The sequence below is a fragment of the Notothenia rossii genome, assembly GCF_949606895.1.
Source record: "Notothenia rossii genome assembly, chromosome: 2".
Classification (NCBI taxonomy): Eukaryota; Metazoa; Chordata; class Actinopteri; order Perciformes; family Nototheniidae; genus Notothenia; species Notothenia rossii.
In genome coordinates, this window is record NC_136904.1 from 68,912,037 (window position 1) to 68,929,199 (window position 17,163).

At 37.4% G+C, this 17,163-nt stretch overlaps 1 protein-coding gene across 1 annotated transcript; it reads right to left on the minus strand.

The window, feature by feature from the left end:
• Positions 1 to 1,336: 1,336 nt before the first annotated feature.
• parp14rs1 (poly(ADP-ribose) polymerase family member 14-related sequence 1) lies at positions 1,337 to 17,148 on the minus strand. Its single transcript, XM_079666826.1, has 17 exons — positions 16,964 to 17,148; positions 16,187 to 16,284; positions 15,832 to 15,862; positions 13,726 to 14,013; positions 10,976 to 11,200; positions 8,621 to 10,878; positions 8,146 to 8,367; positions 7,691 to 7,912; positions 7,465 to 7,543; positions 7,033 to 7,179; positions 6,720 to 6,782; positions 6,408 to 6,584; positions 6,028 to 6,231; positions 5,315 to 5,929; positions 4,388 to 4,527; positions 3,596 to 3,770; positions 1,337 to 2,103 (listed from the first exon to the last, which is right to left on the minus strand). Exons 1-17 carry the CDS (start codon positions 17,133 to 17,135, stop codon positions 1,817 to 1,819), a joined length of 5,403 nt encoding a protein of 1,800 aa, XP_079522952.1. The 5' UTR covers positions 17,136 to 17,148; the 3' UTR covers positions 1,337 to 1,816.
• Positions 17,149 to 17,163: the final 15 nt, after the last annotated feature.

The following is a 17,163-nucleotide window of genomic DNA, read 5'->3' on the forward strand; positions in this document are numbered from 1 at the left end:
CAAAAATAATTCTTTTTTTTCATTTTATTGTTATGTGATGACAATACAGGAATTCATTGTTTTTTATTTTGTATATGCCTGCAGTTTTTTGTGACTTGATCAATTATCCAAGAATACAACCATCTGCAATCCCCCAATGAGTCTATATTTATATATGTGCAAAATACAAGCGTTGATTATCCGAAAGAGTTGGATGTACCCACTACAACTCAGCATCTGAAATGTATAATATAGAAAATATCCAGAATTGAATAAAATATTGTAATGTTTAAAACTACATTTGTGACTGATTGTTAAGTTTTTCATTTTATTTTTACGCTAAAGGCATTCTATTTAATTTTTGTATTTTGGATATTCACAGTTTTTAAAGGATTTTGTTACTATATTTGTTATGACATAGCCAGTCTACCAAGAATCATCGTTACATGGCCAAGAGAACAATCTGCATAATTCTTAGCCTTATAAATCAAGAGGTAATAGTTGATATATCAAATACATATCAGAGAATGGGATCTGCACAGTTTCAGAGAGACCTGCAGATGGCGCCAAAGGGTGCAGCAGAGAACCTCATTTGAATAAAGCTGGCAACACAAATCTGTGATTTCATGGCTCCAACACTGTCTCTCTCTGATTAATATATTTTCTTTCTGTTAATGAAAAATCCTATTTTTTATTATCCCTTGTGGTGCTCCATTTGAGAGCAAGGGGACACATTTATAGATGTGTTTTATTACACAAAAAAAGTGTCTACTAAGATGTAAAAAGGGTAATGAACCTCAGTATCAGAACCTTTATTTTATAGGCTAAAATGAAGGGATTTGGAAACTGTTTAATAATAATAATAATAATAATAATAATAATAATAATAGCTTGGATTTATATAGCGCCTTTCACCCAAGGTTGCTTTACGAAGAAGAACAGGAGTAGGAACAAACATAACAAAACCATTTATAACAGGTAATTTTAGAAATATTCTGTAAATAGAAATCACGGTTATGCTTATATATAAATGTCATGGTACTTTACATGATTGTAAGGAAATTTCCATTTTCTTTTAACATGTAGGCCTACAGTATTTCTTCAATATGTTATAAATAAGATAAAAGAAAACAATTAAAATAAAAGCAATAGTCAGGATTTCAATTACTCTCCCTTCGTAAGATATGTAAGTAATATATGTCTGTTAAGAGGAAATTGCTAAAGAAAATGGTTCGACTGTAAATGAAGCCTTGAAAACCAGAAATTTGACAATGTATGCTGCTGTATTAAATAAAACATGGACAGAAACTGAGTTATTCACAATTAAATATACAGAAAACATCAAGACAATAACGAATATGTATTAACTTTTTATTTGTACAGGCTTACTTTGAGAGCAGTTGGACCTTTCCCTCTCAAAACCGAAAGTGAAAACTGATTCACATTCACATACTTAGATAAACTCTGGCTGTCCCATGATTTACTGGAACTGAGAGGGTGCTTTCCAGCAGCCTGCCATAACAAATAAACAGTGTAACATCATCAAAGAACATATTATATAGGCAAACAAAGCTAGCTAGCTAAGAGATAGCCTTTCATTTTCTTTTAACATTTTGATTTCTTCTTACAAAATTATTCTATAGTATGTTTAAGGCATGTTTAAGGCACTGTATATATCTGGTTATGCATATCTCCATAACCGACCCTTCTGATGAATACAGGTTGCTTGTAAATTGTATTATCTTGAAAAAAAAAATTGAATCAGCTGATGATTCATAATAAACAGTAGTAGCTGTAAGGCAGTGTTAGATATAAGATAGTCCTCTACATGGCCGTGTCACTTGAATGTGATCATATATTCAGGGTAAGCCTGGCTGTCGTGGAAGATGACGAACATGCTGGGGTTGGCCATTTTGTCCACCACACTGTCGTACTTCTGAAGGGACACGGTGCCGCTTTTGGCCGGTGTGACTATCATGCCTTGCTTTCCGAGAGTGAAATCCCCCGTCAGAACTCGACACAGGTACATGCGTTTCTCCCCGTTTGCATTCGGCTTGGAGTAAGTGTCCATGGCAGAGTAGTTAGCATTGACAGCAAAGTATGTGCCATTGCCATAACAAGCAGCTGAAAAATAATGCAAAAAGATTTCAAATTAATGTCAGAATGAGAATCAGAAATATTTATTTATGTAATTAATTTGTTTCTACAAAAATAATTCTTTTTTTTTCATTTTATATTTATGTGATGATAATAAAGGATTGTATATTGTTTTTATTTTGTATATTATGTCTGCAGTTTTTTGTGACTGGATCAATTATCCAAGAATCATCATATATGGCTAATACAACCATCTGCAATCCCCCAATGAGTCGCTTATTTATATATGTGCAAAATACAAGAGTTGATTATCAGAAAGATTTACCCACTACAACTCAGAATTGGAAATGTTTAATTCAAAAAAAGATCTTTATTTATTATATAATATTTATAAAATATAATATAAAATATAATTTTTAATGGTTTGTGTTTCTGTATTTTTTATGACAAAGCCAGTCTTCCAAGAACCATCATCATATGGCTAAGAGAACCATCTGCATAATTGTTACCCTGATGTAATAGTTGATATACCAAATACATATCAGAATGAGAATCAGACATATTTATTATTTATTTATATTAATTTTATACTGAGGCAAATTGGCTTTTGTGACAGTTGCCCCATTCACATTGAATATTTTGGAAAATGTATTGATTGCTATTTTTTACATTACACCCATATTAATACGACCATGTTACACCCATATTTCCTTGTAATTACACTGTTATTACACCCATAATACACTGTTATTAGACCCATATTAAACATTACTACACCCCTATTAGACCAATGTTACACCATTATTACACCTGTATTCGCTCAGTTAGTAGGAGCTTGGACTGTTAGCCGTAGGGTCGCCGGTTCAAGTCCCCGAATATACCTAAATATGGAATGTGGACTGCTACTTGGAGAGGTTCCAGTTCACCTCCTGCCCTGCCGTGGTGCCCTTGAGCAAGGCACCGGACCTCCCCCTTCCCCCCCCCCCACTCCCATTCCTCCCCGGGCGCTGTACAATAGCTGCCCACTGGTCCTAGTACTAGACTCCTGGTACTAGGATGGGTTAAAAGCAGAGAACACATTTCACTGTGTGTGCTGTGTGCTCTGCATGTGTGACCATTAAAAGAGGGTTTCATCCCTCCCAATTCTATTTTATTCTATTATATTCTATTACACCCATATCATACCCATGTTACACCCCTGTTATACCGTTATTGCACCTATATATGCACTGTTTTTAGACCCATATTAAACCAATATTACACTGTTATTACAACCATTTTGAACATGGACACAGCCTTTCAAATGACTGTATCCCAAAGGATACAGAAACCATTTAAGGGTTAAAATTGAATAAAATAAAAGATAAATAATCAAGAAAAAAAGCGACTTAGAAAATGTAGTGCTATATAAATGAAATGTTAAATAAATTGTTTTGGTGATAAGACTACCAATGCAAAGGAATGGGATGTGTCACACAGGAAGTGAGTAAGCAATATCCTGTATTTTTTAACTTCTCACCGTTCTTTCCTGCGTAGCTCCTGTTGAAGCCGTGTTCGTTGATGTAGGCCGCAGTGTCCTCACAGGTGCCGTGGAAGAGGCGTCTCTCATTATTCTGATGGTTGTTTCTCTGTTCCATCACACGCTTCTGGATCTGCAGGCTCTTCCACAGCCCAGGGTTCTGGATCCTCTCAATCTGAGAGAAGGGGAAAGTACATTCCTGAGTATCTGAGTGTGTGCCTACTACATGAACTGCTGTTCCTGTATAATATAAATATGTATATACATTTGATTAATCCAAAAAATGCAATAATGAATAATTAAACTATTTTATATATTTTATAAAATACAAAAACATTTAATATTGTTTCAATTATTTGTATTTTGTATTTAATATTTATATTAAAAACAACACAATACAAATAAACTGTAAATGTTCACTGATATTTTTTCTAACAAAATATTTTGAGACATTTTGTTCATTATGTTCATATACCACTCCCAAAACATTTACAAATCTGAAACATGTATGGCAGCCATTACATTCTAGTGTCTGTTGAATTCCAACACGGAGAAATGGTGTCAGTAGTTTATAGAATATAATATATATTTTTTCATTTTACTTAATACCTAGAAATAGTAAAACCAGAGAAACTGATAATGCTGCACTTTTGTTTTTAGTCTCAAATATATACATAACATTTATAAAATGGATACACATAATTTAAAGATGTCCCATAATGACTGGTAAAGGGATGGTGTTAGTAAAACAGATTATCCTTTATATTACACAGCATGTTAAATGTAGTGTACCTTAACAATGTTCCGTGGGCATGTGGCCTGGAACAGATTGAGGACTTCAGCGTGCTCTGGGCTCCCCGCAACAATGGGGACGGCCAGACTGGAGGAGCCGGCTGGCATTGCATCCCAGCCCGCAGGAATGTCGTCCTCTCCTGGAAATATTTAAGTTTTTTTTTTTATTTGACATAAGAAACATGACCAGTTAAAAAAGTTATTTGCACATCCTTGAGAGTAAATATTTACAAAGCATGTTATTGTTATACTCCATAATGTACATATATGCCAAAACTACCACTACAGAAAACTGCACAGCTTTTTATTTATTTTTCTACACAGCTTTCTTTTTAATTCTGATATAGTTTTTCCATATTTGAATTTTTATTTATTCTATACAGATGTATTTGTTAAAACTCAGGTATATTGAACATATTTTAATGTAATTTTCTATATTGTAATTTCAATTTCATTCGATAACAGATTGTAGTAGATTGTACATATTTTTGATACATTTTTCCATATTTACATTTTATAGAGCTATTTTGATTCAGATTACACTGTACATATTTGTATATATTTTTTACATATTTTAATTGTAATTTTGTTATATGCAGATTTCCTTTTGATTCAGATATATTATAATTTTCTTGTTTACTTTTTTTGCACTTGCTTTTATTTAGAGATGTAGTTTATCCTACTAAGTTTATGTTATATACTTATACGTCAAAGCAAATTCCCAGTATGTGAAATCCTACTGGGCAGTTAACTAGATTCTGATTATGAACGTACAGTAGCATGCTAAATCTGAGAATTATTTTTCTTACCTACTGTAACTCAAATCTGGCTTGAATGTACTTTGTTTTGGTTTCGTAATAAGGAAAACTATTCTACAGTGTTGTGGATGTGAGAAGGCTCTACTTATCAGACTACATGAGTGAATACCTTTGAGTTTGTCAATTCGCTTTATCTGGAGGGTGCTTCCCCGGTTATCAGTAGCCGGTCCTTTTGGCATGGTGACTGTGTACTCTTGACCCTGCGCTTTAACTTTCACATTTAGCTGCTTCTTGGTCATTGCTTGCTCAAGTTTGAAGTTGTCCATTGATTCAAAGCTTTGAAACTGAAGCCCTGGCTGCTGGAACTGCCAGTCTGCCACTGCGGCTACCAGCTCCAAATTATTCTTCAGCTCCTCCTCGTTTCTCGCGGACTTCAGCATCTCATTGATCTCATGGTTGGCTTTGAGCACGTCCTTGCTCAACCCCTCGATGGTGAGCGAGGCTTGGGCCTGCTGGCCATCAAACCTTATCGACACGCCCCTGGTCTTTTGGATGACAACAATTTGCTGGCGGTCTGCTATGGAGAGACTAAGGATTGCGCTGTCCTTAATGCAAACGTTTTCTTGTTCTTTGGATATCAGGTCTTTGATAATCTGTTTGGCCGAGTCTACTTTAGCCTGGGACTCGCCGCAGATGTGGAAGGAAACAGGGTCCACTTTCACTGACTCAATGACAAAATCCTCTTCTTTCTGTGGCTTGTCATCACTTCCAGAAATAAAAAATGCTGATAAAAAACAAGCTCTACATTAGGATTTAACATTTAGGAAGTCATTATGGATTAAAGAATATGAACACCAACATGTTTCTCTTGACTGTACTTACATTTGATTTTGGACAACCAACTTTTGTCTTTCGGTTCAGTGGCTGCTCTATGGTGCATACTGTTGTAGAACTCTATCAGCATGGCTGGCTGGAAAATAACTATCCGGACTGTCTTCAGGGGGCCATTAGTGTTTTGGCTTAACACCTCAATGACCGCATCCAACATGGCGTCCGCCACCTGCCTTCCCTTTACATTGCCTTGACCTAAACGATACAACATAAGTGACTGACTTTCATCAAACTTTTGTGTCATACAGCAGACAATACCAAAAAGAATACCTGTAATTTTCCTAGTGCAAACCCTTCAACAAAGGTGGATTTGAGGTTATATATCAAGACATCACAAACGATTAGCACCACATCTTGCTAACAATTCTCACCTGTGCCAATGGCAGGGAATGAGACAGAAGTGTATGAGCCTGTCACACACATTTGGAGCGCATCTTTCACAACCTTGTTGATTGTAACTGGGTCCGTCTTTCCAACCAGGTGGAGGATTTTCTTACTCTTGAGGTTCCCTGGCTGGGTTATTATCATGCCTGTGTTAGGCTTGGCACCTAAAGGGGAAGACAGTGGAGACCGTTTTGGAGCAGACTTCCGTTATGAACACAGAATTGGCATAATGATTGACTATTAATTCATGTTTATACAGTACCAAGGAGTGTCAACTCTGTGTTTAAATGCTTCCTTACCAAGGTCTTGGCATTCTGCTTCAACAGCCTGACCAGCTGCATCCAAAATTGACTTTGATACTCCTAGAGGAAAAAGATAAAAACAACTGTCATATATCGTAGGTTGTCCGTCATGCATGGAAAGGGAGGGGTGCGCAAAGAGGTATTCATTCGACAACCTCACCACTATATTACCGTCATTATATCCTACACATTGGTGCTCACAGGTATCATACCTTCAAACACCTACTTCATGTAAAAAATACATTATATCTAAAACAATCTAAAATTATTATTTTACATTATGAAAACATAACAACTGGCTATCATTTACCAGACTTAAGAGAGAAATTGTCATTTGAGGAGTTGACAATGACATCAGTGGTCTCCTTGGTGATGTCTCCCGTGACAGCCTGTACAACCACATTTCCCATTTTAGTCTCGTACATTCCGGAGCTCGAGACAACTTTTGAGAAGGGACCTTGAGGCAGCAAACACAGATGAAGAATTAAGAGAGGTGCAAAAGCCTTTTAGGTCCATATTTTTGTTAAAAGACCAAAACTTTAGTTTATCTATCTAAGTATTTTACAGATTATTAAATTATTACAGCTATATATAAAGTATATGATAAAAGATTAGTTTTTATTGGGCCTCATTCTATAGCGGTATTATTGTTTAGAGAACTGTTAGTTTATGTCTTACACATTTCCAAAACACAGCATTACAGTGTATATGCACATTAGAATGTTGCAACCATTTTGCCTACCTGTACTTTGTGGGGAATTCGTTGGCACCAGACCTCCTGTTGCACTGGGGAACTTCTTGGCGAATTCATCGCTAAAAGCCTGAAGACATCAAAATAGTTAAAAAATACTCACAAATATCTTCACCAAATTCTTAAAATCATAATGAAATCAAACCAATTACTTTGTTTTGGTTTATAATTTGGTACATTGAGGTACTACAGTACAGATGTGTTCTTCTTTCCGTACCTTGATAGTCTCTGCATCTAGTGGGTAAAGGATGATCATGACCTTCTTCAGGTGCTTAGGTTGTTTCTTACTGCTAAATTGGTCGATTGTGTCCAACAAGGTTGAGGCTACAAGGTCCTTTGGGAAACCCAGTTTTCCAGTGCCAATGGCGGGGAAGGATATGGAGGTCAGACCCATCTCCTCAGCCTTGGCCAAGCACTCCGTGAAAATGACGCTCAAGGTCTGGAAGGCAAGGTGCAAGACAAATTAGCAAGATATACAAGATAAGATGGAACTTTATTTATCCCCATGGGAAATTCAGGTGCATCAATCACTGCAGCAACAGGGTCAGAGTGAAAAACAGGATTCACACAAGGTAAAAAAATAAATAAAAATAGAATAAAAATAATAATAGTTTACATATCAACCCTATTAGAAGAAATGTACCCCAAAATGTACATGATTTAACCCTTTACCTTATCAGCTCCATTGCCCCAAGGAGGAGTAACAGCATGAAAGACGTTTTTGCTCTTCAGCTGGCAGCCATCGGTAATAATGACCTCTCCGAATGTTCCTTTCTTGGTTATTGCATTTACCAATACTTGAAGTTGTGGTCCAGCCACACCAAAGATGGCATTTGAAACTGCCCCTTTGTTCAGTGAAAGATCTTCAAACACAGTGTTCACAGTCGCCTCCGTCTAAGAATTGGTTAACACAATGATTAGAGTTGCATGTTATTTATTTGAAAACATCAACAACTTCATTTTTTAGATGATAGAACATTTAATCACAATAGTCAGTCAGAACATAATCAGGCAAGTCCTAGAAGAACATATTTAATCAAAGGGTTGCTCTAAAGCTAGAGGAAAAGGTAAATAGTTAAAGCTGCAAAAATATTAATTCCTTAAAGTAATTGTTTGCTCTTATTCAAGGATAAAAAGTTGACATTACCGTGGCATTTTCGATATTTCCCTTAGTAAGAGTGATGTCCAAGCCCTCTTTGGTCTGCACTTGTCCAAAGCAGTTTGGGTCCAATACAACAGATCCAGCTTGTTTCACAGGGGAAGAATCTTTTTTGGTAGGGAGAGTTTGTTGAGAAGAACTGACACTATGATTTCCAAACCTTTGTTGGACCGCTGCCACCATAGCCTGAACAGTACTGTCGTCATTGTTCACAAAATGGATCCTCTTCAAGGTGTTGTCACCATACTTGTCGTTACAGTACTCCCTCACAGCTTTGACGATGGTGGACGCACACACATCGAGAGGAAAGCCTTGGTTTCTGCTGATGGCAGGCAGAGCCACAGAGATGCAGCCTTGCTTTTCAGCCAGTTCCAAACTTCCTTTGACAGCTCTTTTCAACTGCGCCAAAGGCTTCTGGGGATTAGCTTTATCATACGTGGGGCCCACTGCATGGATTACTTTTTGGCAGCAAAGCTGCCCCCCTGCACCAGTTATCACACAGTCTCCGGGCATGAGCTGTGTATTCAAGGATATTATTTTGTCACACTCATTCTGAAACTGAGGGCCAGCAGCTTTAAGAAGTGCTCCTGCAAGACCTCCTTCGTGTTTCAAGTTCGAATTAGAAGCATTTACAACTGCGTGCACTGGGTAGCTGCACATGTCTGCCTTGGAAACAGCTATTTCTACTCCATCAGAGGTCTGCATTTGAAACACAGGCTTTGGCACTTGTCTTTGGGCAAGGTCGGCATGTCCGACACTAGTCTCATCAACCAGCTGGACCAGGCAGCCAGTTTGACTTGAAAGGGAGTAAACAAACATATTTTCTTTGTCCTTGAATAACTTTTTCGCTCCAGGCATGGGGACTTGTAAACTTTCAAAGCACACAGAAGAGACCAGGTCTTGAACCAAAGTCATGCACTCTGCAACATTTGCTCTAGAACCACTTAGACAGATGGCCTCTTTTCTGTAAGACAACACCACCTTGTCTTTGAATTGCTCGAACCAAGAGGTGTCGAGTTTTTTGATGTACTCAACTATGACATTGGGCTTGACAACCACTGTTTCTTCAACTTGAGCATTCTGCTTCAGGAAGTCATCAAGTTCACTGCTAACTCTCTCGACAGTATCCTTTTTGCCAGACACCACCACTTGTTTAGGGGTACAGTTGATTCCAATTCTCATGCATGACTTATTGTCTGCATTCTCTAGTTGACTGACCAGGTTCTGCCACTCTGGCTTTTCAAGGACATTACTGTCTTCAACATCAATGTAATGAGAAATAAGCAGCCTCCCCAAATGGTCTTCAGCATCATTCAGATCTCTTTCGGATCCAGCAAGGAGCTGCACACTGATTGTATTCATCTCAAATGCTGCATTGATTCCATTGGATGTGAGGAGCTCATTCGTTAGTTCCTCTTGTTGTCCGTCTTTTAACAAGTCAAGCACGAAGTTATCTACTTTTAAATTCTGTCGCTTTAAGGCAAACATTGCATCATATATGACTTTGCTTGCTGCCAAAATCTCCTCACTTAAGCCAGTTACCATCAAATGCGGACTCCCTATCTTGAAAGACATGTTGAGTTCTGGGTACACTTGTAGCACCTGGTCCTTAAGGCCAGTTAGACAGAGGATATGGTAAATCGACTGTGACACATTAATCTCTTGAGTCACGCTAAATGTCTCCCTCTTCACTCTTTTGGCAATCTTGTTTACCACATCACTAAGAGTTGGCTCTAGTCTGTTGACATCAACCATAAGACCAACCACTGACAAGATACCAGTTGCTTTATCAGGCACTACAACCAGATCTTCATTAAGTAGCAATTGTCTGATCGTCTCCTCAGACTCTTCCCATACCTTCAAATCTGTCAGAAGCTTTAGGGCTTTGATTTTCGACAGAGCTTGTGCGAAGGATGACTTGACAGTATCTCTCCACTCTTTAACAATGGCTTTGGCATCTTTTTCTTGTAGCAGTGAGGTTTGAGGGCTCAAACACACAGTAGAGTGGTCGAGGTTTACGTTGCAAAAGTCTTTTGCCAACTGAATACGAATTGTCTCTGCTGCAGACTGACTATGATTTAGGTACCTCCAGACAGCATCGGCAATGGGTTCAGAGACAGCAACAGGGAGTTTAAGAGAAGGCTTATCTTTCCCATAGAGGGCTCTTCCCAAAGAGTTATAGAAAGGGAAAACTCTCATCTCTTTCCCCTTGATGTGATGCTTCTTCTTCATGATTTTCTGAACAGCTATGGGGAAATAAATAGGATCAAACATTATACTGCAAATTTGCATAGTTTTCATATGAAAAGGTAGAAAAATCTCATGTCAAAGTAAATGCCCTACCTTTATGGTCTTCAAAGGTGATGGTGGCAGACTGTTCTGCTTCATTAAGCACAACATTTTCCACATTTCCACCTGCATTCTCGAAATAAAGGTGAAGGAAATCAACTCCAAAACTATGTGCGTCATCGACTAACACTTGCTTTGTGACTTCAAGAGGCCGAACTGAAAGTCCTTTCTTTGCAAACCTCTTGTTTTGAGGGCAGCTTGTCACAAAATCAGTGTTCTCTGTGAGATAAAGATAAAATCATTAAGGTAGTTTTACTACAAAGGCAATTACGCTCTCATAATGTAACAAAAACAACAAATGTGGGGCAGTTTTTGTATGGTGGGTCCACATATTATTTGTATCTCAAGCATATGCAACAGGAAACGTAAGCATTAACTCGTACCAGCAGGGGGGTATACTACGAAGCAGGATTTTCGCTTAGCCGGCTAACTTTAGGGAAAACTCGGGGTTTCCGGTCCTACGAAGCTGGTTCTCTTTTTAGCAGGCTAGATCTCCATGGTAACTTAGGCTGTGCGGCTAACCTGCCCCGGAGCAGGTTAGGTTGCAGGCTAAGAGCTCAACTCAGTGGAAGCACTGCCTGCTGACCAATCAGAGCTCAGTGTGCGGAGTTTAAAGCGATCAAGTCATATTACAGGAGAAAGGAAATACAGAAAAGCTGCCGTTGCAGGAAAGACGGCCGGCAAAAATCACAGACTGTGTGAACGTGAACATTAATAGAATATCACCTCCCATCTTCAGAGCAATCTGACTATTATAAAATTAGCGTTAAGAAAGCTTAGCCTACTTAAATATCTGCCACAACATAAGTAACCGGATCAGAGCAACATTAAGTACAGTCCGTGGCATATCACATCATGTATCATACACTGAACAAAAATATAAATGGAACACTTTTGTTTTTGCTCCTATTTTTCATGAGATGAACTCAAAGATCTAAAACATTTTCTATATACACAAAATAACCATTTCTCTCAAATATTGTTCACAAATCTGAAAAAATCTGTGATAGTGAGCACTTCTCCTTTGCCGAGATAATCTATCCCACCTCACAGGTGTGGCATATCAAGATGCTGATTAGACAGCATGATTATTGCAGAGGTGTGCTTTAGGCTGGCCACAATAAAAGGCCACTCTGAAACGTGCAGTTTTGCTTTATTGGGGGGGTTTGGGGGGGTCCGAAAACCAGTCAGGTTTAACCCTAACCCTAACCCTAACCTTAACATGTCACATGTTAGGGTTAGGGTTAGGGTTAAACCCTAAAACATTTTTGAATGTGTCAGTGGGTGACATGTTAGGGTTAGGGTTAAACCTGACTGGTTAAACCCTAAAACATTTTTTAATGTGTCAGTGGGTGACATGTTAGGGTTAGGGTTAAACCTGACTGGTTTTCGGACCCCCCCAGACCCCCCCAATAAAGCAAAACTGCACGTTTCAGAGTGGCCTTTTATTGTGGCCAGCCTAAGGCACACCTGTGCAATAATCATGCTGTCTAATCAGCATCTTGATATGCCACACCTGTGAGGTGGGATGGATTATCTCGGCAAAGGAGAAGTGCTCACTATCACAGATTTTTTCAGATTTGTGAACAATATTTGAGAGAAATGGTTATTTTGTGTATATAGAAAATGTTTTAGATCTTTGAGTTCGTCTCATGAAAAATGGGAGCAAAAACAAAAGTGTTGCATTTATATTTTTGTTCAGTGTATATATCCTTATCTGAGTCAGCTGAGCCATATCTGGCCGTGCAACACACATACTGTATGCAGAAGTATTAATTTAGGCAACACATTAAGTTGACGAAACACTCGAGACAAATGTAATTAAAGTCAGATCCACTCGTGTCTTAGACGGGGCAGTGATATCATAAACCTGTTAATGTACGCATTCAAACACTTTTTCTTTTACCAGCTGTATTCACCTTGCAGGTGCAGCTATGTGACTTTTATCCTGGATAAAGTGTTTAAGTCATGGATGTTTAAAGTTTAACGTCCTCATACGTGTCTAATTATATAGTTGACTTTTCATTCAGGAAGTATGACGCTGCGCTGTCAGTACGCTTGTCCATGTTTGTGATTGGTCGAATGCTCCAAATACCACCCCTTTCATGTGAACGCGCACCTAACTAGATAGGACACGGCTGGCTTGAGCGATCCACTTGATAACCCGCGTCGTAGTACCATTTAGCGAGAGCGCGTATGTTTTGGATTAGGCCAACCGGCTAACTCAAACATATCCAGGTTAGGTTGAACCAGCTTCGTAGTATACCCCCCAGGTGACAGAATACACAACCCTGCTAATGTTTTCACACTAAGCCACTGGCTGTTATATCCAACTATCAACAATGTGACAACAAAGGCAAGAGATAGCAAGATTGCTAGCCTTCAAACATGAATGTAACCATGGGTTTAAAATGTAAATGTTTCAAAAGTTTGGTTGGCAAATATTCAGGACACATATCCAGGTTACAAGGATTCCTGCAACAATTTGGGCTGAAATGAAATGAAACTAATAGTCACTATAGGTACCTTTAACATAAATGAACTGCGATAATTAAATAAGAAGTTAAGCAATTAGTCAGGTTCTAGGTCCCGATCGTTAAACGTGTATTCTGGAATAATCATCTAGGACATGTGTTTTTTTTGCTTTCAAACAGCAGGAATGTTATATTGTTATTAGGGTAACCTCTGCTTTAATGGAGGTTTTTGAAACTATTAACACATAGACACATACATTCAATAAGTACCTTTTCCACTCTGGAAAGTCACCACAGCAGAGGCGAGGTCAGGAAAGACTTCCAAAGTGAATATTGGAAAGGCAGATGCGGGGTCAGGAATATCCTTCAATACATACTCGACCAGCATCTCCAGGTACTCTGTCTCCAACATCTCTGGAACATTCCCTAAAACAGTCGAAGTGGAGCACTGCTCTTCATCTACTGTCTCATCTGCTCCGACGTTTGCCTCTGTTTGAACTTCAACTGCAGGTATGTGTTCATTGGTGCTCGATGGTATGTTGATCCCAGCATCATCAGCTATTAATGAAACATGAACGTTAGGTGGCTAAACACACTATTCTTATTCAGAATCAGAATACCTTTATTAGTCCCACAGAGGGGACATTTACATTGATTGATCATTTAACTTAACTTGAAAATCAACATGAAGGAGGGAAGACAGGAAGGAATGCGTGTGTAATCAAAGTGTTTCCACTCATTTGATTTATTTAGGCCACCACCAAAAAAGATTTCCCTACAACTTACAAATATTAAATCTAAAATGATAAATATTCATTTTATTTGTATTTGTTCATTTAACATTTTAAATGTATTCTTAGGTGAGTGCAACATTCATTGTACATCTCCCTGCTCTCCACTTATGACAGGTGCCAGCCTGATCATAATATTTTGCTCATCAATGTTAATAATACTAAGACATATCTGAATAGGTGTTTAGCCTTTCCTTAACATAATGTGCAAAATGCAGTGCAGTGCCTGAGCCTTTGCATGACTATGTCATATTTTCTCCCAGGAGTTGTGTTCATCTGATAACACTGACTGGGTGAATGGAGGGGAGTGGCTTAGCAGCCATTTTAGATTAATCATAAAAAGCACATATGGAGAAGTATGCAGATAGTTGAGTTCTTTAATGTATGAATATAAATGTCCGTTTGCTCACAGTGTATTGCACTGATAAATACATGGTTCGCTGATATCATTTGCAGCTCTGTGGCTGTTAAAGTACAGGTATTAGTGTAATTGTTTCACTTCATAGCCCACTAATACCTGATATAATTCAACTTAAATCTTACAAAAAAAATGCAAAGGTCTGGTGTTGCTGACCTGAAAGTGTATCTAACATTTGAAATGTGATGTTCTCAATGAAAAAAAAAAAACAGACTTACAAAACTGATTTAGGAAAAAATGCTGAAGTAAAGACTTTTCATGTTTCTGCTTTATGTGGCAGTCATGCAAAGATATGACATCACCATTGAGCATGTGAAATTGTACTTATTGATCTTACAGATTACTATTTAGAGCATATTTCTTTCTGAGATGGGAAATGCCTTGCTGTTTGTTTCACCTCAATTTCAATGATGGATAGTGCTTCTTATTTCAGATCAAAATATCAGATGGTAGTATTTAAATACCCTTTTTTTCACACAGAATTATTAGCAGGCTATATTGAATACAAAAAATATATTAAGAAATTAATAAACCTTTGTGGAGTTTATTTGTATAAATAGCCTACATGTATTCCTTTTATCACATACTTACATTTTGCTATTTGGGTTGTGATGGTTTACATAATCGCAGTATACACATTTATTCAAATTGGTGGTTATCATACCGTGTACGTTTGATTATCTACAGTATTTGAAATTAACTGACAGTGTGTGAGAGTTAAATGTAAAGACAAGAGCACCCACATTTACTTTTTTAATCATACATCAATATTTTTAAAATTAACACCTATTATTTTTCCATTTAACATATCATAGTGCTGCTAGTAGTTACTTAACTACTTTATTATCCGGTTTTAAATTAGGTTTATTAATATACCTCTGTTCTTATTTCTAAAAAAGGGTCAACGTAACTGTGTGAGTATTTTATTATTAAAAAAAATAACGACTTTGACTTTGTTATAACGTTTACCATGGCATCTTCTGAGATGGCTGTCTTACCATGAAAATAAATTATAACTCTATACTACATGAGATGATGAGTGTGATTGTGTGATTGCACAAGAAGCAATCACATATCAAAAAGTAAATACATGCCATTATTCTTATCATGTTATTTCATCTGACAAAAAGTCACAGTTGCAGAGTAGAACATATTCTGAACACTTACACTTCTGGTCGAGTTCTTCAGATGGAGCACCCTGCATAGAATACAAAACATTATCTCACACCTAGACATCCCATAAAACGAGTTTCACTTGGCGAGGTGCCCTAAATATCAGCTGGTTTGAAAATAGTCCATTCAGACAATTATGGTTATCAGTATGTGTCAAGGTCATCCTGACTATAATAGGTTTAAGATGATTCACATGACTTCAAGTAAAATAGATATTTTACAGTAAGACACTTACAGTGACTATACTCAGAGATGATTAGAGGCATACATGCAGCTTGAATGTAGTACATTAAGGTCTCATTTCAAATGACACCACAATAACATTATAAAAAAATGCTTGCACACGTACCTCTGATGTTTGGTCATCTGGCAATCGAACAGTCATCTTCACCACACCTTTCTCTAAATTGATCTGATGGGTCTCTTTCTTCAAAACCTTTTGCTGGTCTGTGAGAAAATAATTCAAATAATAATGAGAGTAGTTATAGGGTTGGGAGGGTGACTTTAAAAATCAGTTGCTAATAACTAGTTACATGTAACAAAATGTTTTATCAGTTACATAATCTAAGTAACACATTATAAAAGTAATGTAACCTGATTACTTTCCGTTACTTTTAGATTACCTCAACATGAAATGCAAAGTAAAACCATTCCAAAGTAAATAAATAACAATAAGATGTTTTTTTACTTGTATTATGTAAAACAACAGAATAATGTGTCATCTTAGATTAAAGCAAGGCCTACAGAATACTATAGTTTACAAATGCTGTTTTAGTTTAAAACTAATTCAAAGTAACCACAGTTTTTCTGTTTAATAAATCGGGTGTCCCTTGCTGCATTCAAAAACTAAATATAAGAAAAAGTGCCTAACATTAAACCAAAAAGAACATTCAGGCAGTAGCCTACATCTACCTTTAATATATAATTATTTTAAAACGTTTTCTAACATTGTTATCAACCCCATGTTTTACAATAATGTATAAGTAATCTGATTACATCCGTTTATAAGTAACTATAAGGGAATACAGTTATCTTTGTTTTGGATCCTCTCTACGTAATCTCGTTACATCTAATGACAAAAGTAGGCTAAAGTAAACTCGGGTCTAGTTTATCGGGCCACACTTACCCTTTTCTAGGCGGAAGCGTATCACCGCTGTCTTGCTGCCATTATTATACTCAACTTCACAGTCTCCGCCGTTTTTCTTACTTCCGAAGTATTTAGCTAACTTTAATCTAAGTCTCGGTAGGTTGTTTTCTTCGAGCTCGACGAGCAGAGAATACGAATATTCGTCCGCCATGGCTGGTGGCTGAACAGCCTGTACACTG

Coding starts and splice junctions, on each gene's coding strand:
- parp14rs1 (XM_079666826.1), bottom strand. CDS start 17,135: ATGGCGGACGAATATTCGTATTCTCTGCTCGTCGAGCTCGAAGAAAAC. Junction 14,014..15,831: donor TGAAGAACTCGACCAGAAGT/GTAAGTGTTCAG, acceptor TTTCATTAATAG/CTGATGATGCTGGGATCAAC. Junction 8,368..8,620: donor GAAATATCGAAAATGCCACG/GTAATGTCAACT, acceptor ACCAATTCTTAG/ACGGAGGCGACTGTGAACAC.